Source organism: Daphnia magna, unplaced genomic scaffold (genome assembly GCF_020631705.1).
Source record: "Daphnia magna isolate NIES unplaced genomic scaffold, ASM2063170v1.1 Dm_contigs353, whole genome shotgun sequence".
Lineage (NCBI taxonomy): Eukaryota > Metazoa > Arthropoda > Branchiopoda > Diplostraca > Daphniidae > Daphnia > Daphnia magna.
This window is the reverse complement of record NW_025533265.1, coordinates 18,709-41,599: the sequence shown is the minus strand read 5'-3', so window position 1 is coordinate 41,599 and position 22,891 is coordinate 18,709. Positions and strand designations below refer to the sequence as shown.

Sequence of the window (22,891 nt, the reverse complement as noted above, 5' to 3'; positions counted from 1 at the left end):
TATACTTGTATTCAATGTGAATACACTGTTATACCATGAGTTTTTACTTCTATATGTAAACAGCATCAAATATACTTGTATTCAATGTGAATACACTGTTATACCATGAGTTTTTACTTCTATATGTAAACTGCATGGAATATACTTGTATTCAGTGTGAACACACTGTTATACCATGAGTTTTTACTTCTATATGTAAACAGCATCAAATATACTTGTATTCAATGTGAATACACTGTTATACCATGAGTTTTTACTTCTATATGTAAACAGCATCAAATATACTTGTATTCAATGTGAATACACTGTTATACCATGAGTTTTTACTTCTATATGTAAACAGCATCAAATATACTTGTATTCAATGTGAATACACTGTTATACCATGAGTTTTTACTTCTATATGTAAACAGCATCAAATATTCTTGTATTCAATGTGAATACACTGTAATACCATGAGTTTTTACTTCTATATGTAAACTGCATCGAATATACTTGTATTCAATGTGAAAACACTGTTATACCATGAGTTTTTACTTCTACATGTAAACAGCATCAAATATACTTGTATTCAATGTGAATACACTGTTATACCATGAGTTTTTACTTCTATATGTAAACAGCATCAAATATACTTGTATTCAATGTGAATACACTGTTATACCATGAGTTTTTACTTCTATATGTAAACTGAATAGAATATACTTGTATTCAATGTGAATACACTGTTATACCATGAATTTTTACTTCTATATGTAAACTGCATGGAATATACTTGTATTCAATGTGAATACACTGTTATACCATGAGTTTTTACTTCTATATGTAAACTGCATCAAATATACTTGTATTCAATGTGAATACACTGTTATACCATGAGTTTTTACTTCTATATGTAAACAGCATCAAATATACTTGTATTCAATGTGAATACACTGTTATACCATGAGTTTCTACTTCTATATGTAAACAGCATCAAATATACTTGTATTCAATGTGAATACACTGTTATACCATGAATTTTTACTTCTATATGTAAACTGCATAGAATATACTTGTATTCAATGTGAATACACTGTTATACCATGAATTTTTACTTCTATATGTAAACTGCATGGAATATACTTGTATTCAATGTGAATACACTGTTATACCATGAGTTTTTACTTCTATATGTAAACAGCATCAAATATACTTGTATTCAATGTGAATACACTGTTATACCATGAGTTTTTACTTCAATATGTAAACAGCATCAAATATACTTGTATTCAATGTGAATACACTGTTATACCATGAGTTTTTACTTCTATATGTAAACAGCATCAAATATACTTGTATTCAATATGAATACACTGTAATACCATGAGTTTTTACTTCTATATGTAAACTGCATCGAATATACTTGTATTCAATGTGAATACACTGTTATACCATGAGTTTTTACTTCTATAGGTAAACAGCATCAAATATACTTGTATTCAATGTGAATACACTGTTATACCATGAGTTTTTACTTCTATATGTAAACAGCATCAAATATACTTGTATTCAATATGAATACACGGTAATACCATGAGTTTTTACTTCTATATGTAAACTACATCGAATATACTTGTATTCAATGTGAATACACTGTTATACCATGAGTTTTTACTTCTATATGTAAACAGCATCAAATATACTTGTATTCAATGTGAATACACTGTTATACCATGAGTTTTTACTTCTATATGTAAACAGCATTAAATATACTTGTATTCAATGTGAATACACTGTTATACCATGAGTTTTTACTTCTATATGTAAACAGCATCAAATATTCTTGTATTCAATGTGAATACACTGTAATACCATGAGTTTTTACTTCTATATGTAAACTGCATCGAATATACTTGTATTCAATGTGAATACACTGTTATACCATGAGTTTTTACTTCTATATGTAAACTGCATGGAATATACTTGTATTCAATGTGAATACAATGTTATACCATGAGTTTTTACTTCTATATGTAAACAGCATCAAATATACTTGTATTCAATGTGAATACACTGTTATACCATGAGTTTTTACTGCTATATGTAAACAGCATCAAATATACTTGTATTCAATGTGAATACACTGTTATACCATGAGTTTTTACTTCTAAATGTAAACTGCATGGAATATACTTGTATTCAATGTGAATACACTGTTATACCATGAGTTTTAACTTCTATATGTAAACTGCATCAAATATACTTGTAATCAATGTGAATACACTGTACTACCATGAGTTTTTGCTTCTATATGTAAAAAGCATCAAATATACTTGTATTCAATGTGAATACACTGTTATACCATGAGTTTTACTTCTATATGTAAACAGCATCAAATATACTTGTATTCAATGTGAATACACTGTTATACCATGAGTTTTTACTTCTATATGTAAACTGCATAGAATATACTTGTATTCAATGTGAATACACTGTTATACCATGAATTTTTACTTCTATATGTAAACTGCATGGAATATACTTGTATTCAATGTGAATACACTGTTATACCATGAGTTTTTACTTCTACATGTAAACAGCATCAAATATACTTGTATTCAATGTGAATACACTGTTATACCATGAGTTTTTACTTCTATATGTAAACAGCATCAAATATACTTGTATTCAATGTGAATACACTGTTATACCATGAGTTTTTACTTCTATATGTAAACAGCATCAAATATACTTGTATTCAATGTGAATACACTGTTATACCATGAGTTTTTACTTCTATATGTAAACTGCATAGAATATACTTGTATTCAATGTGAATACACTGTTATACCATGAATTTTTACTTCTATATGTAAACTCCATGGAATATACTTGTATTCAATGTGAATACACTGTTATACCATGAGTTTTTACTTCTATATGTAAACTGCATCAAATATACTTGTATTCAATGTGAATACACTGTTATACCATGAGTTTTTACTTCTATATGTAAACAGCATCAAATATACTTGTATTCAATGTGAATACACTGTTATACCATGAGTTTCTACTTCTATATGTAAACAGCATCAAATATACTTGTATTCAATGTGAATACACTGTTATACCATGAATTTTTACTTCTATATGTAAACTGCATAGAATATACTTGTATTCAATGTGAATACACTGTTATACCATGAGTTTTTACTTCTATATGTAAACTGCATCAAATATACTTGTATTCAATGTGAATACACTGTTATACCATGAGTTTTTACTTCTATATGTAAACAGCATCAAATATACTTGTATTCAATGTGAATACACTGTTATATCACGAGTTTTTACTTCTATATGTAAACAGCATCAAATATACTTGTATTCAATGTAAATACACTGTTATACCATGAGTTTTTACTTCTATATGTAAACTGCATAGAATATACTAGTATTCAATGTGAATACACTGTTATACCATGAATTTTTACTTCTATATGTAAACTGCATGGAATATACTTGTATTCAATGTGAATACACTGTTATACCATGAATTTTTACTTCTATATGTAAACTGCATGGAATATACTTGTATTCAATGTGAATACACTGTTATACCATGAGTTTTTACTTCTATATGTAAACAGCATCAAATATACTTGTATTCAATGTGAATACACTGTTATACCATGAGTTTTTACTTCTATATGTAAACAGCATCAAATATACTGTCACGTGGAGATCACGTGACATATGCGTGAGACACACCCCACACTCACCTCCTTCTTGGAAACAAGCAAGGGCGAATGTACGAGTGCATTCGACCTTGTTTTGTCTGAATGTTGCGGTAGCGTCACAGGACGCTTGCACCTTCTCTAACGCTTCGGGGAAACAAGCAAGGGCGAATGCACTCGAACGTTCGGCCTTGCTTTGTAGTAAATGGTTAAGGGTATCTTCTTCTTTTGTAGAAACAAGCAAGGGCGGATGTACTCGTACAACCGACCTTGCTCAGTAATAAGTCATACGGGTTATTTCGATTGTTCGTAGAGACAGCAAGGGCGAAAGCACTCGATGATTCAACCTTGCTGTTCACCTACCATAAATAGGCGGTGTAGTGTCTCTTGAATGCAATGTTCTTACTTGACGTCTTACCGTGTGGACGTCCTAATACACTCGTGTTACACATCACCCCCAAGTGTAACAAATGGTGGAGATGCAGCATTACTAAGGAGACAAGGCAAGGAAGTTTATCTTATAGTATTATTCATTGTCAGAGGCGAAAATCGTTTAGGGGCTCTACCACAAGCGGTTTAACCAACGGGTTGTGCCAAATCTTAAATTGTTGGATACGGAGCCACGTTTTCGGCTGACAGTGGGGAAGACTATTTGGTTTCTATTAGCTTTCTCTCAAGGAAATCGTTTATTGCTGTGACAAGATTTTGAGGTATTGTAATGCAGAAAGACATTAATCATTTTTTTTGCCGGAGGTAAATGAGAAAGTCATCGAATCGACGTTGGCCTAGTTGTCCAAGGGATCCGAGCAGACGTTTACACCCTTTGCCTCCATCTACGCGCCCGGTACCGGAACAGCATCTGGAAGAAAAAACTGTTGAGCCGGACAGCACAGAGGACGTAGTGGGAAGTGGGCAGCGGATAATCCAGGCGGAAAAAAGGTTGGAGAGTACTGCGAAAGATCTTGAAGAATCTTACGTAGACAAGAGTATTGAGGCAGTTAAAGAAGGTAGCGAAAAAAGTGAAGACGACGAGTTGGAGAGTACTGCGAAAGATCTTGAAGAATCTAACGTAGACAAGAGTATTGACGACGCACACGAAAGTAGCGAAGAAAGCGAAGAAGAGGAAAACGGGGACAGCACTGACGAGGAGCAGTTATTTGCAGATACCGATAGTGATTCAGGTACTGGCATTATGCCTCCTCAGATAAAGTTTTTGAGTCCCAAGGTCTTTAAGGCAACGCCGGAAGATGACGCCTTCGACTGGCTTGAGCGTTACGAGTCAACGGGAGCGTACAATCAATGGGGCGATACGGAGCTAAGGGCGAATTTCAGCATGTATCTGGATGGAGCGGCAAGAAAATGGTACCTGTGCTCCACACTTCCGACGGAGTGGCGTGATTTACCCATACGACCGGGGGTTGGCCTCAACGCAGCTGATCTTCCGGCAGTAACTGGAGTCAGAACACTGTTTTTGAAAGAATTTCAGCAACAAAACTACAAGCTGTTCCAGGAAACACGCTTGCGGAACCGGGTTCAAGGTATCGAAGAAGCGACAACTAACTACTATTACGATGTTATTGATCTTTGTAGGGTGGTGGATCCAACAATGGCGGAAGCCACCAAAGTCGACTATCTTTTTGGGGGATTACGGCCCTCGTTGGTCGAAAAATTGTACCCGTTACAACCCAAAACAGGCGAAGAATTTTTAGAGGCGGCGAAACGGTTTACTGATGCCAAGCTCTTGGCCAATAGACGAAACTGGCCGGACGCGGTGCTCGGGGTGGCAGCAACCAGAGTGGCGGATGTTCCAATTGATTTCATTCGGACCCTTCCAAAACCAGCTCCAACTGTGGCTGATACGGAATTATGGAAAGTAATTAAAGAACTGCAAGGTGCGGTAGAAAGTTTGAAGATTCAAGCAACTCCACCTCCGAAGAGACCAGGAAACGAGAAGACAGTTACGTGGGGAGAGTCGGAGAGAATCTACAGAAACAATAACGGAGTACTCAAATGTTACTGTTGTAACGGAACGGGGCACATGGCCCGGAATTGTTGGGAAAATCCGCAATCTGCTCGTTTCCGACAACGATCCTACTCAGGTCCTCCTGGCCCACAGAGAGGGCCGTTGGGTCCTCCCGCGCCAATCAACATCGTGTCCCAGCTAGCCGAGACGACTGCAGATTCATCAACACAGGAAGAGATAAAGGAGCAACCTATCCTTAGACTAGATTTCAGCAAGCTGATCAGAGAAGAAGTCACTTGTGGAACACGGCAAGTAATGGCAGTCGTCGACACAGGGGCAGCACTGACAGTTATATCACCGGAGCTGCTACGTGCATCCCAGTTCGTGCTGCGTCCATGGGACGGACCGCGGGTGGTGATGGCTAATGGAGAACAAGCAACGTTGATGGGAGCAGCCACCATTTCGGTCAACCACAAAATGGGAACAGCAACTGGCGAAGCGGTGGTATTTGGGATGGACGGAATTGATTTGATTTTGGGCAATGATTTCCTGAAACAGTATGGCAAAGTACAAATCGATTATCGAGAGCCGAAGGCCTCAATTACTTTTGGAGATCAGCCTCTTGCAGCCATTACATCGCAGCGGACAGATCACCAAACACGGTCGGTTAAATTGATTACCAACGCTGATGTAACAATCCCTTCTTTCTCAGTGGCCAATGTGATGACAGTAGCGCCAGCTTTACAGGCGGAGAACTTTTGTTTCGAACCATCAGGAAAACTTCTACAAACCAAGGGAGTGTCGGTGGGACACGCGTTACTGGCAGCCAAAGTGGATTTCACCCCGTTGGCCAATTTAACGTCGACTAGCGTGTGGATTCCAAAAGGGACGACATTGGGAGTCATCAGTGGCTACGACGGAGAAGTGCTGAGCTGTGGCCTAACGACAAAAGAAGAGAACTCCCCAATGACCAGACCACCAACAAAGGAAGAAGTGAATCAGCGGAGGAGACTCATAGACGACCTCAAAAAACAAGTAAATCATGGCATTCCGAAAGACAAACGTGAAAAAATGTTCCAATTGCTAGAAGAAAATTTGGAATGTTTTGCGGCAAACGCTTCGGAAGTAGGCCGCTGCAACATATCCGAACATAACATTGAAACGGGAGATTCCCCGCCAATCCATCAGGCCCCGTATGCCAGCGCGTGGAAGGCTAGAACCATCGTGAACGAACAAGTAAAAAGTTTGGAAGAGGCGGGAATTATCGAAATTTCGGACAGCTCGTGGTCCGCACCGGTGGTGCTAATCAGAAAGAAGGATGGAACATGGAGATTCTGTGTCGATTACAGAAAGCTGAATTCAGTCACGGTACGGGATGTTTATCCTCTACCAAGAATTGCGGATGTGCTGAGCCGATTGGAAGGAGCAGAATTTTTTTCCATCCTCGACTTACAAGCCGGATATCATCAGATTCCGGTGAGAGACGAGGACCGTCACAAGACTGCCTTTATTACGGCTGATGGGTTGTACCAGTTCAAGGTACTCCCATTTGGCCTATCGAACGGTCCCAGTTCATTCCAGCGGTCCATGGATATTATACTGGCCGGACTTCGATGGACAGCGTGCCTCGTCTACTTGGATGATGTTATAGTGTACTCGTCAACAATCGACCTCCATGTCGAACGACTAAGGTTGGTATTGGAGAGTTTAAAGAAAGCGGGCCTTAAGTTGAAGGTGTCCAAATGTCATTTTGCGGAAACCAGTTTGAAAGTATTAGGTCATGTAGTGGATGCGGATGGTATTCGTCCAGACCCGGACAAATTAGCAGCGGTAAAGGAGTTCCCACCGTGCAACGAAGGAAAGACGGTGGCTCTTAAAGTGAAGAAAGTACAGAGCTATCTTGGCCTGTGCTCTTATTATCGTCCACACATCAAAGATTTTTCTATAATTGCACGCCCGTTAATTTTGTTAACCAAAAAGGATGCAGTGTTTGATTGGGGTCCTGACCAGGAGTCCAGCTTCAACACACTGAAGCAAGCGCTGCTTGCAGCCCCAGTCCTGGCTCATCCGAATTATGACCTACCAATGGAAATCATTCCCGATGCCTGTGGCTACGGCATTGGTGCGGTATTGGCACAACGAGTGGAAGGGCAAGAACATCCGTTGGCCTATGCCAGTCGCCTGTTAAGCAGCTCCGAAATAAACTACAGCATCACCGAGAAAGAATGCCTGGCCTTGGTTTGGGCCTTAAAAAAATTTAAAGGTTATGTATGGGGATGCAAGATCGTGGTAGTTACAGACCACCAGGCGCTGTGTTGGTTGTTAACCAAACGAGATCTCGCTGGACGGCTAGCCCGTTGGAGCTTGTCGATACAGGAGTATGACATCGAAATCCGGTATAGAAGCGGAAAACTCCATGACAACGCAGATTGCCTCTCGCGATGCCCTTTACCCGTGACCGAAGACCAAGAAGAAGATCGCTGTGTGGCCATAGGACTTGTGGGGAGTGGCAGATCGGTCGATTTTGGACCGGAGGAAGAATTCGTTGCGGAGCAGCGTCGGGTCCCGCGGTGGCGTCGTCTGATGGACCAGTTGGAAGCAGGTCGTGCAACGTTAAAAAACTTCTGTCTATTCAATGGGCGACTATGCTTACAGACCATTAAAAACGGTAAACAGTATCGTCGCCTGTGCGTCCCACGTTCCTTTCGGGAACGGGTCGTAAAGGCATACCATGACGACTTGATATCAGGGCATATGGGAGTTCGACGCACCCTAACGAAAATTGCTAATCGATTCTTTTGGGAGCGTTTGGCGATTGATGTTACGAATTATGTGCAATCATGTCCTAATTGCCAGGGTCGAAAAGGAGTGAACAAACGGCCAGCCGGTTTCCTGCAGTGTATTCAGGTGGCACGTCCATTTCAAAAGGTGGGAATCGACCTCTTAGGTCCGTTTCCTATGTCCAACACCGGAAATAAGATGATCATCGTTGCTGTTGACTACTTAACGAAGTGGGTGGAACTACGGGCCATGCCCAACGGAAAGGCGGATATGGTGGCAACATTTTTCGTTGAACAAATTGTGCTGCGTCATGGAGCACCGGAATCCATCATTTCGGATCAAGGGAAATGTTTTATAGCGGAGCTTACCCAAGAAGTCATGAAGAATCTTGGAACCAACCACAAGACAACGTCAAGTTACCATCCACAGGCAAACGGATTGGTTGAGCGAATGAATCACACCTTGGCGGCTATGCTCTCAATGTATGTCAGCGCGGACCATAGAGACTGGGACGAGGCATTACCTTACGTGTGTTTTGCTTACAACACGGCGCGGCAGGAATCTACGGGATATTCACCATTTTTTTTGCTTTACGGGCGTGAACCAATGTTACCTATTGATTTGGAATTAGGTGCGGATGCCAACCCTCGGCTGGTTACGTCGGGAACGGCTCCGGATTATGCAACCCAGGTTGTGACCGAATTGGCGAAGGCTCGAGCATTGGTGCACACGCGATTGGGAGTCGCCCAGGACAACCAGCGACGAGAGTATGACAGTCGCCACAGAGAGCTTCAATTTCAAGTAGGAGATCAAGTCCTGGTGTACAAACCCTTTCGAAAAGTAAAACGAGCAGAAAAATTGCTTCATCGCTGGCAAGGACCGTTCAAAGTGATCCGACAGACAACTCCCGTGAACTACGAAGTAAAGTTAAGTTCCGGATCAAGAAAATCGGAGATTGTGCACGTCGTAAAAATGAAACTTTTTCACGACTTGGTCGAACGAGGTCCAAATTTGAATACGGAATCCACAGAGGCGACACGTGAGACACCTCTACCAAACGCCCCTCAACCACCTGTGAGGATTCATCGGGAGACGGGTACGGATAATGGAAACCACGGTGAGAGGGCTGCAGTTTTATCCGACAACAGCGTCCATCCAGTACCGTCATCTGGGGGAGTTCGTCAGCCAGAGACAGCAAGCAGGCCGGCCCGCCTCCCCACAAGGATACAGCCGGCTCGTCGAGCTGGTCGACCGAATCGTTACCTCGCTTTGTTGCTGCCTTACACAATTTGTGTATTGACCTTTCTCGGGTCAGTCAATGTAGATGCGTTGCTTGTCCGAGACACCGTGATTTTCAATGAAAAACCGGGTGTCGCGTTCGGAGAATCATTCTGGACAGTCATAACAGACCTCGATATACGACCGGCAGAGGCAGTGGTTCAGACATTGAAAGTGAGGCTGAAGGAGTACGCGGACATGGCCGTTAAGTGCCGTCAAACAGGAAATCAACAAGGTGCATCGGCGGCCAAAAAACTTGATGTCAAGTGTCATTGGTTTGAACGTGAATTAAATCAATCCGAACATCGACTAGCAACTTTTCGGGACGCCATTGGTTCTCCTTCCAAACAACGTCGAGCGGTGATCGATGGCGGCGGATCAGCGTTAAAGTGGCTGTTCGGAGTAGCCACCCAGGCTGATCTCGCTGGATTGAATAAGAAGATCACCGGCCTTACACACCGGGAAAAGGAAATAGTCCATTTGATGGACCAGCAGGCAACTGTAGTGAACGAATCACTTTGGGAGATCCGGACAAATACCAAGCTGATCCAGGAGTTGGAAGGGCAAACGGCGGAACTAACAAAGAATTACAAAAATTTGCTTGGACGAATGGCAGAGCGTCAAGCTTACATGATCGAGTATTTCGATTTTTTCATCAATCTAGACACAGCATTCGAGTCGATGGAAGCGAGCCTGCAGTGGCTTCGAGACTTGGCAGACGCTCTTGACGAAGGGTTGGCCCTCTTGGCAAACGGCCGATTAGCGCCTCAGATATTTCCACCTGCTCAAATGGCTTCGGTGTTGAAAGCAGTTAATCGACAACTACCCTTGGGTTGGGCAGTATCGAGTGAAGAATTATGGGTGACCTATCGTGAAGCTATGGTGACGGTGGCAGCGGTGGAGGGACGTTTTCGTCTCTTTATCAAAATTCCGATCTACGATCACGCACAGCAGTATACCCTGTTTGAAATTTTCAGTTTACCACGAGCAACAGACAATGGCACCCATGGAGTGGCGATCGGGGACCTACCGAATTTTCTGGCTGTTTCCACAGATTTGGAGACCTTTATTGAACTTTCGACTGCCGACGTTCGGGGTTGCAAACAATTGGAACGATTAATTTGTAATTTTCATACAGGTTTAGGAAAACGGGGAGCACGGAAATCCTGTGCGATTTCGTTATTCACCAATGACGCCAACCGTAAGCTAACGCAATGCAGACAACAATTTAAAGAATGGAAAGGATCCGAAGTAGCTTATCTTGGAGAGAATCGCTGGGTGTTCTCAGCCGTTACAGCTCATGAGGTGGTGTTCTCATGTCCGATCGGTAGCAGCCAAGGGCCCCCGCAATCACTGTTGCTGCCTCCGTTTGGGATTTTTGATGTCCCTCCTGGATGTACGGCTCGAACGGAAGACTGGGTCTTCCCCGCCAGTTTAGACGGACGATTGGAGGCCTCGTTAGATCCTCTGGTGGCACCCACGCTGGCCGCAGTGGGGTTTAATGTAACAACGTTCAAATCGGTCGCCATCATTGAGCTCCCGAAGGCGAATGCCACATCAATTAATTTCATCAGCGACCTACTGCGCCGAAACGACGGCGCTCGTGCGTCGTCTGAAATGACAGGATTCCAGATTCAAGAGTTAATGAAGAAGACGACCGAAGAATTTCAGCTGTCGGAGCCAAGATATCCGTTTGAACTTCTGATCATGTTACTATTACTAGTGGTGGCAACAACTTATCTCAGTTACCAAACTGTTTGGCTGAGAGGCCGTATGAGGGCCCACGAACAATTAGATGTTCAAGACGATCACTTCCTACCGCACCTCGAACAGGTGGCGGAGGTTTGACACGACATTTCCTTTGTTTTTTTTAAATGCTTCTTTTGGGGTGTTCGTTTGGAATTTTTTGTTTTCGGGATTTTTTGTTTGTTCTTTATTTTGGTGTGTTGGGTTTTCTGATTTAGGGTTTTAATACTTTTTGGGGGTTACCGTTCTGGGGGTTTTATTTTTATCAAGCAGTCGGGGGCGACCGCCTTCACGAGGGGGATCTGTCACGTGGAGATCACGTGACATACGCGTGAGACACACCCCACACTCACCTCCTTCTTGGAAACAAGCAAGGGCGAATGTACGAGTGCATTCGACCTTGTTTTGTCTGAATGTTGCGGTAGCGTCACAGGACGCTTGCACCTTCTCTAACGCTTCGGGGAAACAAGCAAGGGCGAATGCACTCGAACGTTCGGCCTTGCTTTGTAGTAAATGGTTAAGGGTATCTTCTTCTTTTGTAGAAACAAGCAAGGGCGGATGTACTCGTACAACCGACCTTGCTCAGTAATAAGTCATACGGGTTATTTCGATTGTTCGTAGAGACAGCAAGGGCGAAAGCACTCGATGATTCAACCTTGCTGTTCACCTACCATAAATAGGCGGTGTAGTGTCTCTTGAATGCAATGTTCTTACTTGACGTCTTACCGTGTGGACGTCCTAATACACTCGTGTTACACATCACCCCCAAGTGTAACAATACTCTTATTCAATGTGAATACACTGTTATACCATGAGTTTTTACTTCTATATGTAAACAGCATCAAATATACTTGTATTCAATATGAATACACTGTAATACCATGAGTTTTTACTTCTATATGTAAACTGCATCGAATATACTTGTATTCAATGTGAATACACTGTTATACCATGAGTTTTTACTTCTATAGGTAAACAGCATCGAATATACTTGTATTCAATGTGAATACACTGTTATACCATGAGTTTTTACTTCTATATGTAAACAGCATCAAATATACTTGTATTCAATGTGAATACACTGTTATACCATGAGTTTTTACTTCTATATGTAAACAGCATCAAATATACTTGTATTCAATGTGAATACACTGTTATATCACGAGTTTTTACTTCTATATGTAAACAGCATCAAATATACTTGTATTCAATGTGAATACACTGTTATACCATGAGTTTTTACTTCTATATGTAAACTGCATAGAATATACTTCTATTCAATGTGAATACACTGTTATACCATGAATTTTTACTTCTATATGTAAACTGCATGGAATATACTTGTATTCAATGTGAATACACTGTTATACCATGAGTTTTTACTTCTACATGTAAACAGCATCAAATATACTTGTATTCAATGTGAATACACTGTTATACCATGAGTTTTTTCTTCTATATGTAAACTGCATGGAATATACTTGTATTCAATGTGAATACACTGTTATACCATGAGTTTTTACTTCTATATGTAAACAGCATCAAATATACTTGTATTCAATGTGAATACACTGTTATACCATGAGTTTTTACTTCTATATGTAAACAGCATCAAATATACTTGTATTCAATGTGAATACACTGTTATACCATGAGTTTTTACTTCTAAATGTAAACTGCATGGAATATACTTGTATTCAATGTGAATACACTGTTATACCATGAGTTTTAACTTCTATATGTAAACTGCATCAAATATACTTGTAATCAATGTGAATACACTGTACTACCATGAGTTTTTGCTTCTATATGTAAAAAGCATCAAATATACTTGTATTCAATGTGAATACACTGTTATACCATGAGTTTTACTTCTATATGTAAACAGCATCAAATATACTTGTATTCAATGTGAATACACTGTTATACCATGAGTTTTTACTTCTATATGTAAACTGCATGGAATACACTTGTATTCAATGTGAATACACTGTTATACCACGAGTTTTTACTTCAATATGTAAACAGCATCAAATATACTTGGATTCAATGTGAATACACTGTTATACCATGAGTTTTTACTTCTATATGTAAACTGCATAGAATATACTTGTATTCAATGTGAATACACTGTTATACCATGAGTTTTAACTTCTATATGTAAACTGCATGGAATATACTTGTATTCAATGTGAATACACTGTTATACCATGAGTTTTTACTTCTATATGTAAACTGCATGGAATATACTTGTATTCAATGTGAATACACTGTTATACCATGAGTTTTTACTTCTATATGTAAACAGCATCAAATATACTTGTATTCAATGTGAATACACTGTTATACCATGAGTTTTTACTTCTATATGTGTACTGCATCAAATATACTTGTATTCAATGTGAATACACTTTTATACCATGAGTTTTTACTTCTATATGTAAACAGCATCAAATATACTTGTATTCAATGTGAATACACTTTTATACCATGAGTTTTTACATCGATATGTAAACAGCATCAAATATACTTGTATTCAATCTGAATACACTGTTATACCATGAGTTTTTACTTCTATATGTAAACTGCATGGAATATACTTGTATTCAATGTGAATACACTGTTATACCATGAGTTTTTACTTCTATATGTAAACTGCATGGAATATACTTGTATTCAATGTGAATACACTGTTATACCATCAGGGCCTCCCCGACCCTAAAATGACAGGAGTGCAAATTTTTTTTCCCGGCTTTGCCGCCCCTTAAAAAATTTATATACGAAAACATATAGTTGATTTTAACATAAGCTTTAGCTAACATCTGGATTAGTTATATTTCTGGATAAATAAAAGTATCACTTAAAATCATACACGATACAAGATTGCTGATAAATGACGAGACACGAGAATATCTTGCAAATTGAATTGCAAATCGAATAGTGAGACTTAGATCGGGACTTTACGCGATTTTTTTTGGGCAAATTCCTCAATCGCTTCATTGAAATAAATATTTTCGACAATTTCTCTTTCGATTGAAATCATTGATAACCCATCTAGTTTTTCTTGTCCCATTAATGAGCGAAGATATGTTTTTATTAGTTTCAATTTGGAAAAACTTCTTTCTCCTTGCGCAACAGAAACTGGAAGGGTCAGCAAAATTCGTAATGCAATCACAGTATTAGGATAAACTGACGACAATCCATTTTGAACGATAAAGGTCAAGGCAGCAAGAGGACTAGAATCAATTATTTTTCCGTCTTCGCTTGGTAAAGGAAATCGATGGGAGAGAGATCGCAATTCGATAAAAAGATCATCTGGAGAAATGTCGCATTTTTCTCCGACGGACAATGCGTTATTTAAGGCAATACAACATGTTTTCAATTGGTAATCGTCAAGTTTCTGAATAGTTGGAATATCGTATAGAAAACGGAAAAGAGAATTGTGTTCATTTAACAAATCAAACCTTTCAACGACTGAATTAATGGCAGTGTCAATCACGTAAAAAAATATTTCCGTCCGAAACTTAGCCATTGGATCCAAAATCGGTTCATCTCTTTATTCATAATTGAATTGACGACGAGTTCGACGAACTCGGACTGTTGGTTCAGATGGAAAATTTGGCTCAACTTCTATTTCTTCTGCAAGTTCTTTACCAGTAGCGATAACTCCAGCGAAGCCCTCGTCGGATCTTAGATTGACGAGAAACTGTTTTGTTCGATCCAGATGTTTTGTGGCTTGCGACAAATCTGTTTCCACTCGTTGAAGAATTTTACTAGTAACATTAATTTCAAAAAGAACATCATGCCACAGAACAAGAGAGCAGATAAAGTTGAATTTGACGATGTTTGTTGCTAGTGCAAATGCGTCAGCACGCGTTTTTGTTCCATTGGGCCCCACTAAAGTTTCATCGTTTGCCAGATGCTGTAAGTCATTTCATGGGGTCGGGGAGGCCCTGATGGTATAACAGTGTATTCACATTGAATACAAGTATATTCCATGCAGTTTACATATAGAAGTAAAAACTCATGGTATAACAGTGTATTCACATTGAATACAAGTATATTCCATGCAGTTTACATATAGAAGTAAAAACTCATGGTAAAACAGTGTATTCACATTGAATACAAGTATATTTGATGCTGTTTACATATAGAAGTAGAAACTCATGGTATAACAGTGTATTCACATTGAATACAAGTATATTTGATGCAGTTTACATATAGAAGTAAAAACTCATGGTATAACAGTGTATTTACATTGAATACAAGTATATTTGATGCAGTACACATATAGAAGTAAAAACTCATGGTATAACAGTGTATTCACATTGAATACAAGTATATTTGATGCTGTTTACATATAGAAGTAAAAACTCATGGTATAACAGTGTATTCACATTGAATACAAGTATATTCCATGCAGTTTACATATAGAAGTAAAAACTCATGGTATAACAGTGTATTCACATTGAATACAAGTGTATTCCATGCAGTTTACATATAGAAGTAAAAACTCGTGGTATAACAGTGTATTCACATTGAATACAAGTATATTCTATGCAGTTTACATATAGAAGTAAAAACTCATGGTATAACAGTGTATTCACATTGAATCCAAGTATATTTGATGCTGTTTACATATTGAAGTAAAAACTCGTGGTATAACAGTGTATTCACATTGAATACAAGTATATTTGATGCTGTTTACATATAGAAGTAAAAACTCATGGTATAACAGTGTATTCACATTGAATACAAGTATATTTGATGAAATTTACATATAGAAGTAAAAACTCATGGTATAACAGTGTATTCTTATTGAATACAAGTATATTTGATGCTGTTTACATATAGAAGTAAAAACTCGTGGTATAACAGCGTATTCACATTGAATACAAGTATATTTGATGCAGTATACATATAGAAGTAAAAACTCATGGTATAACAGTGTATTCACATTGAATACAAGTATATTCCATGCAGTTTACATATAGAAGTAAAAACTCATGGTATAACAGTGTATTCACATTGAATACAAGTATATTCTATGCAGTTTACATATAGAAGTAAAAACTCATGGTATAACAGTGTATTCACATTGAATCCAAGTATATTTGATGCTGTTTACATATTGAAGTAAAAACTCGTGGTATAACAGTGTATTCACATTGAATACAAGTATATTCCATGCAGTTTACATATAGAAGTAAAAACTCATGGTATAACAGTGTTTTCACATTGAATACAAGTATATTTGATGCTGTTTACATATAGATGTAAAAACTCATGGTATAAAAGTGTATTCACATTGAATACAAGTATATTTGATGCTGTTTACATATAGAAGTAGAAACTCATGGTATAACAGTGTATTCACATTGAATACAAGTATATTCCATGCAGTTTACATATAGAAGTAAAAACTCATGGTATAACAGTGTATTCAGATTGAATACAAGTATATTTGATGCTGTTTACATATAGATGTAAAAACTCATGGTATAAAAGTGTATTCACATTGAATACAAGTATATTTGATGCTGTTTACATATAGAAGTAGAAACTCATGGTATAACAGTGTATTCACATTGAATACAAGTATATTCTATGCAGTTTACATATAGAAGTAGAAACTCATGGTATAACAGTGTATTCACATTGAATACAAGTATATTCTATGCAGTTTACATATAGAAGTAAAAACTCATGGTATAGCAGTGTATTCACATTGAATCCAAGTATATTTGATGCTGTTTACATATTGAAGTAAAAACTCGTGGTATAACAGTGTATTCACATTGAATACAAGTATATTTGATGCTGTTTACATATAGAAGTTAAAATTCATGGTATAACAGTGTATTCACATTGAATACAAATATATTTGATGCTGTTTACATATAGAAGTAAAAACTCATTGTATAACAGTGCATTCACATTGAATACAAGTATATTTGATGCTGTTTACATATAGAAGTAAAAACTCGTGGTATAACAGCGTATTCACATTGAATACAAGTATATTTAATGCAGTATATATATAGAAGTAAAAACTCATGGTATAACAGTGTAATCACATTGAATACAAGTATATTCCATGCAGTTTACATATAGAAGTAAAAACTCATGGTATAACAGTGTATTCACATTGAATACAAGTATATTCCATGCAGTTTACATATAGAAGTAAAAACTCATGGTGTAACAGTGTATTCACATTGAATACAAGTATATTCCATGCAGTTTACATATAGAAGTAAAAACTTATGGTGTAACAGTGTATTCACATTGAATACAAGTATATTCCATGCAGTTTACATATAGAAGTAAAAACTCATGGTATAACAGTGTATTCACATTGAATACAAGTATATTTGATTCTGTTTACATATAGAAGTAAAAACTCATGGTATAACAGTGTATTCACATTGAATACAAGTATATTTGATGCTGTTTACATATAGAAGTTAAAATTCATGGTATAACAGTGTATTCACATTGAATACAAGTATATTTGATGCTGTTTACATATAGAAGTAAAAACTCATGGTAGAACAGTGTATTCACATTGAATACAAGTATATTCCATGGAGTTTACATATAGAAGTAAAAACTCATGGTATAACAGTGTATTCACATTGAATACAAGTATATTCCATGCAGTTTACATATAGAAGTAAAAACTCATGGTATAACAGTGTATTCACATTGAATACAAGTATATTCTATGCAGTTTACATATAGAAGTAAAAACTCATGGTATAACAGTGTATTCACATTGAATCCAAGTATATTTGATGCTGTTTACATATTGAAGTAAAAACTCGTGGTATAACAGTGTATTCACATTGAATACAAGTATATTCCATGCAGTTTACATATAGAAGTAAAAACTCATGGTATAACAGTGTTTTCACATTGAATACAAGTATATTTGATTCTGTTTACATATAGAAGTAAAAACTCATGGTATAACAGTGTATTCACATTGAATACAAGTATATTTGATGCTGTTTACATATAGAAGTTAAAATTCATGGTATAACAGTGTATTCACATTGAATACAAATATATTTGATGCTGTTTACATATAGAAGTAAAAACTCATTGTATAGCAGTGTATTCACATTGAATACAAGTATATTCCATGCAATTTACATATAGAAGTAAAATTTCATGGTCCATCCAAGTATATTTGATGCTGTTTACATATTGAAGTAAAAACTCGTGGTATAACAGTGTATTCACATTGAATACAAGTATATTCCATGCAGTTTACATATAGAAGTAAAAACTCATGGTATAACAGTGTATTCACATTGAATACAAGTATATTCCATGCAGTTTACATATAGAAGTAAAAACTCATGGTATAACAGTGTATTCAGATTGAATACAAGTATATTTGATGCTGTTTACATATAGATGTAAAAACTCATGGTATAAAAGTGTATTCACATTGAATACAAGTATATTTGATGCTGTTTACATATAGAAGTAGAAACTCATGGTATAACAGTGTATTCACATTGAATACAAGTATATTCTATGCAGTTTACATATAGAAGTAAAAACTCATGGTATAACAGTGTATTCACATTGAATACAAGTATATTCTATGCAGTTTACATATAGAAGTAAAAACTCATGGTATAACAGTGTATTCACATTGAAACCAAGTATATTTGATGCTGTTTACATATTGAAGTAAAAACTCGTGGTATAACAGTGTATTCACATTGAATACAAGTATATTTGATGCTGTTTACATATAGAAGTAAAAACTCATGGTATAACAGTGTATTCACATTGAATACAAATATATTTGATGCTGTTTACATATAGAAGTGAAAACTCATTGTATAGCAGTGTATTCACATTGAATACAAGTATATTCCATGCAATTTACATATAGAAGTAAAATTTCATGGTATAACAGTGTATTCACATTGAATACTAGTATATTTGATGCTGTTTACATATCGAAGTAAAAACTTATGGTATAACAGTGTATTCACATTGAATACAAGTATATTTGATGCAGTTTACATATAGAAGTAAAAACTCATGGTATAACAGTCTATTCACATTGAATACAAGTATATTCCATGCAGTTTACATATAGAAGTAAAAACTCATGGTATAACAGTGTTTTCACATTGAATACAAGTATATTTGATTCTGTTTACATATAGAAGTAAAAACTCATGGTATAACAGTGTATTCACATTGAATACAAGTATATTCCATGCAGTTTACATATAGAAGTAAAAACTCATGGTATAACAGTGTATTCAAATTGAATACAAGTATATTCCATGCAGTTTACATATAGAAGTAAAAACTCATGGTATAACAGTGTATTCACATTGAATACAAGTATATTTGATGCTGTTTACATATAGAAGTTAAAATTCCTGGTATAACAGTGTATTCACATTGAATACAAACATATTTGATGCTGTTTACATATAGAAGTAAAAACTCATTGTATAACAGTGTATTCACATTGAATACAAGTATATTTGATGCTGTTTACATATAGAAGTAAAAACTCGTTGTATAACAGCGTATTCACATTGAATACAAGTATATTTAATGCAGTATATATATAGAAGTAAAAACTCATGGTATAACAGTGTAATCACATTGAATACAAGTATATTCCATGCAGTTTACATATAGAAGTAAAAACTCATGGTATAACAGTGTATTCACATTTAATACAAGTATATTCCATGCAGTTTACATATAGAAGTAAAAACTCATGGTGTAACAGTGTATTCACATTGAATACAAGTATATTCCATGCAGTTTACATATAGAAGTAAAAACTCATGGTATAACAGTGTATTCTCATTGAATACAAGTGTATTTGATGCTGTTTACATATAGAAGTTAAAATTCATGGTATAACAGTGTATTCACATTGAATACAAGTATATTTGATGCTGTTTACATAAAGAAGTATAAACTCATTGTATAACAGTGTATTCACATTGAATACAAGTATATTTGATGCTGTTTACATATAGAAGTAAAAACTCATGGTAGAACAGTGTATTCACATTGAATACAAGTATATTTAATGCAGTATACATATAGAAGTAAAAACTCATAGTATAACAATGTATTCACATCGAATACAAGTATATTCCATGCAGTTTACATATAGAAGTAAAAACTCATGGTATAACAGTGTATTCACATTGAATACAAGTATATTCCATGCAATTTACATATAGAAGTAAAAACTCATGGTATAACAGTGTATTCACATTGAATACAAGTATATTTGATGCTGTTTACATATAGAAGTAAAACCTCGTGGTATAACAGCGTATTCACATTGAATACAAGTATATTTGATGCAGTATACATATAGAAGTAAAAACTCATGGTATAACAGTGTATTCACATTGAATACAAGTATATTTGATGCAGTTTACATATAGAAGTAAAAACTTATGATATAACAGTGTATTCACATTGAATACAAGTATATTTGATGCAGTTTACAAATAGAAGTAAAAACTCATGGTATAACAGTGTATTTACATTGAATACAAGTATTTTTGATGTAGTATACATATAGAAGTAAAAACTCATGGTATAACAGTGTATTCACATTGAATACAAGTTTATTTGATGCTGTTTACATATAGAAGTAAAAACTCATGGTATAACAGTGTATTCACATTGAATACAAGTATATTCCATGCAGTTTACATATAGAAGTAAAAACTCATGGTATAACAGTGTATTCACATTGAATACAAGTATATTTGATGCTGTTTACATATAGAAGTAAAAACTCATGGTATAACAGTGTATTCACATTGAATACAAGTATATTCCATGCAGTTTACATATAGAAGTAAAAACTCATGGTATAACAGTGTATTCACATTGAATACAAGTATATTCCATGCAGTTTACATATAGAAGTAAAAACTCATGGTATAACAGTGTATTCACTTTGAATACAAGTATACTTGATGCTGTTTACACATAGAAGTAAAAACTCATAATATAACAGTGTATTCACATTGAATACAAGTATATTTGATGCGGTTTACATATAGAAGTAAAAAATCATGGTATAACAGTGTATTCACATTGAATACAAGTATATTCCATGCAGTTTACATATAGAAGTAAAAACTCATGGTATAATAGTGTTTTCACATTGAATACAAGTATATTCCATGCAGTTTACATATAGAAGTAAAAACTCATGGTATAACAGTGTATTTACATTGAATACAAATATATTCCATGCAGTATACATATAGAAGTAAAAACTCATGGTATAACAGTGTATTCACATTGAATACAAGTATATTCCATGCAGTTTACATATAGAAGTAAAAACTCATGGTATAACAGTGTATTCACATTGAATACAAGTATATTCAATTCAGTTTACATTTATAAGTAAAAACTCATGGTATAACAGTGTATTCACATTGAATACAAGTATATTCTATGCAGTTTACATATACAAGTAAAAACTCATGGTATAACAGTGTAGTCACATTGAATACAAGTATATTTGTTGCTGTTTACATATAGAAGTAAAAACTCATGGTATAACAGTGTATTCACATTGAATCCAAGTATATTCCATTCAGTTTACATTTAGAAGTAAAACCTCATGGTATAACAGTGTATTCACATTGAATACAAGTATATTTGATGCAGTATACACTACCCACACAAAATTTGGAAACACGACGAGTGTTTCCTCGCTTTTAACACGGCGGCTTACGGGCCGAAGTGTCTGCCTTTTTACGCGATAACTCACGTTTGAGTTATCGCAAAGCGAATCCAAAAAAATCCTCTTGTTGAGGAAAGAATTTCCTTTCACCATGATTTTTTTTTAATTTTTTTTGAATAGAAGTTTAGCCCCAAAGTCATAGGTATAAAGTTTGGAAACATCGGCGCGCTCGCCATATGTTTCCATGCTAAAGTGTATGTTACTGAAAAAATTATTAAAAATTCCAATATATGAATTTTTACTTGAAACTTTTACAAACGGTAGACGACATAGTCGTCTACATTTTGACAAAGTTTCAATTTTTTTTGATGAAAGGCTGATGTTTGCCGATTTTTAAAATAAACAATGCCGATAAATCTTTCGTGGCGAGGGGACGAAATCCTAGCCCGGGGGAAGAATGGAAGGGAAAAGCAAAAGGGGAAGAAAGGGGGAACAGAAGTTCCGACGACGGAAGCTAGTGGCGCTGGCGATTCATTTCTGTAGCTTTGTTTTTTGGGGGGAAGGGTGACCAAATCAAATTTAAATATTTTTCAGCCCAAAACTGATTTCGAAAATTTGTTAAGATCTATTTTGTAATAGTTATTATGAGAAATGCCACTTCAGTTTTCAGTCTCGGAGACTTCA

General features: G+C 36.2%; 1 protein-coding gene across 1 annotated transcript; it reads left to right on the top strand.

The window, feature by feature from the left end:
* Positions 1 to 4,260: 4,260 nt before the first annotated feature.
* Positions 4,261 to 11,589, top strand: LOC123468413. Its single transcript, XM_045167875.1, has 5 exons — positions 4,261 to 7,373; positions 7,446 to 8,629; positions 9,095 to 9,264; positions 9,364 to 10,304; positions 10,962 to 11,589. Exons 1-5 carry the CDS (start codon positions 4,477 to 4,479, stop codon positions 11,587 to 11,589), a joined length of 5,820 nt encoding a protein of 1,939 aa, XP_045023810.1. The 5' UTR covers positions 4,261 to 4,476.
* Positions 11,590 to 22,891: the final 11,302 nt, after the last annotated feature.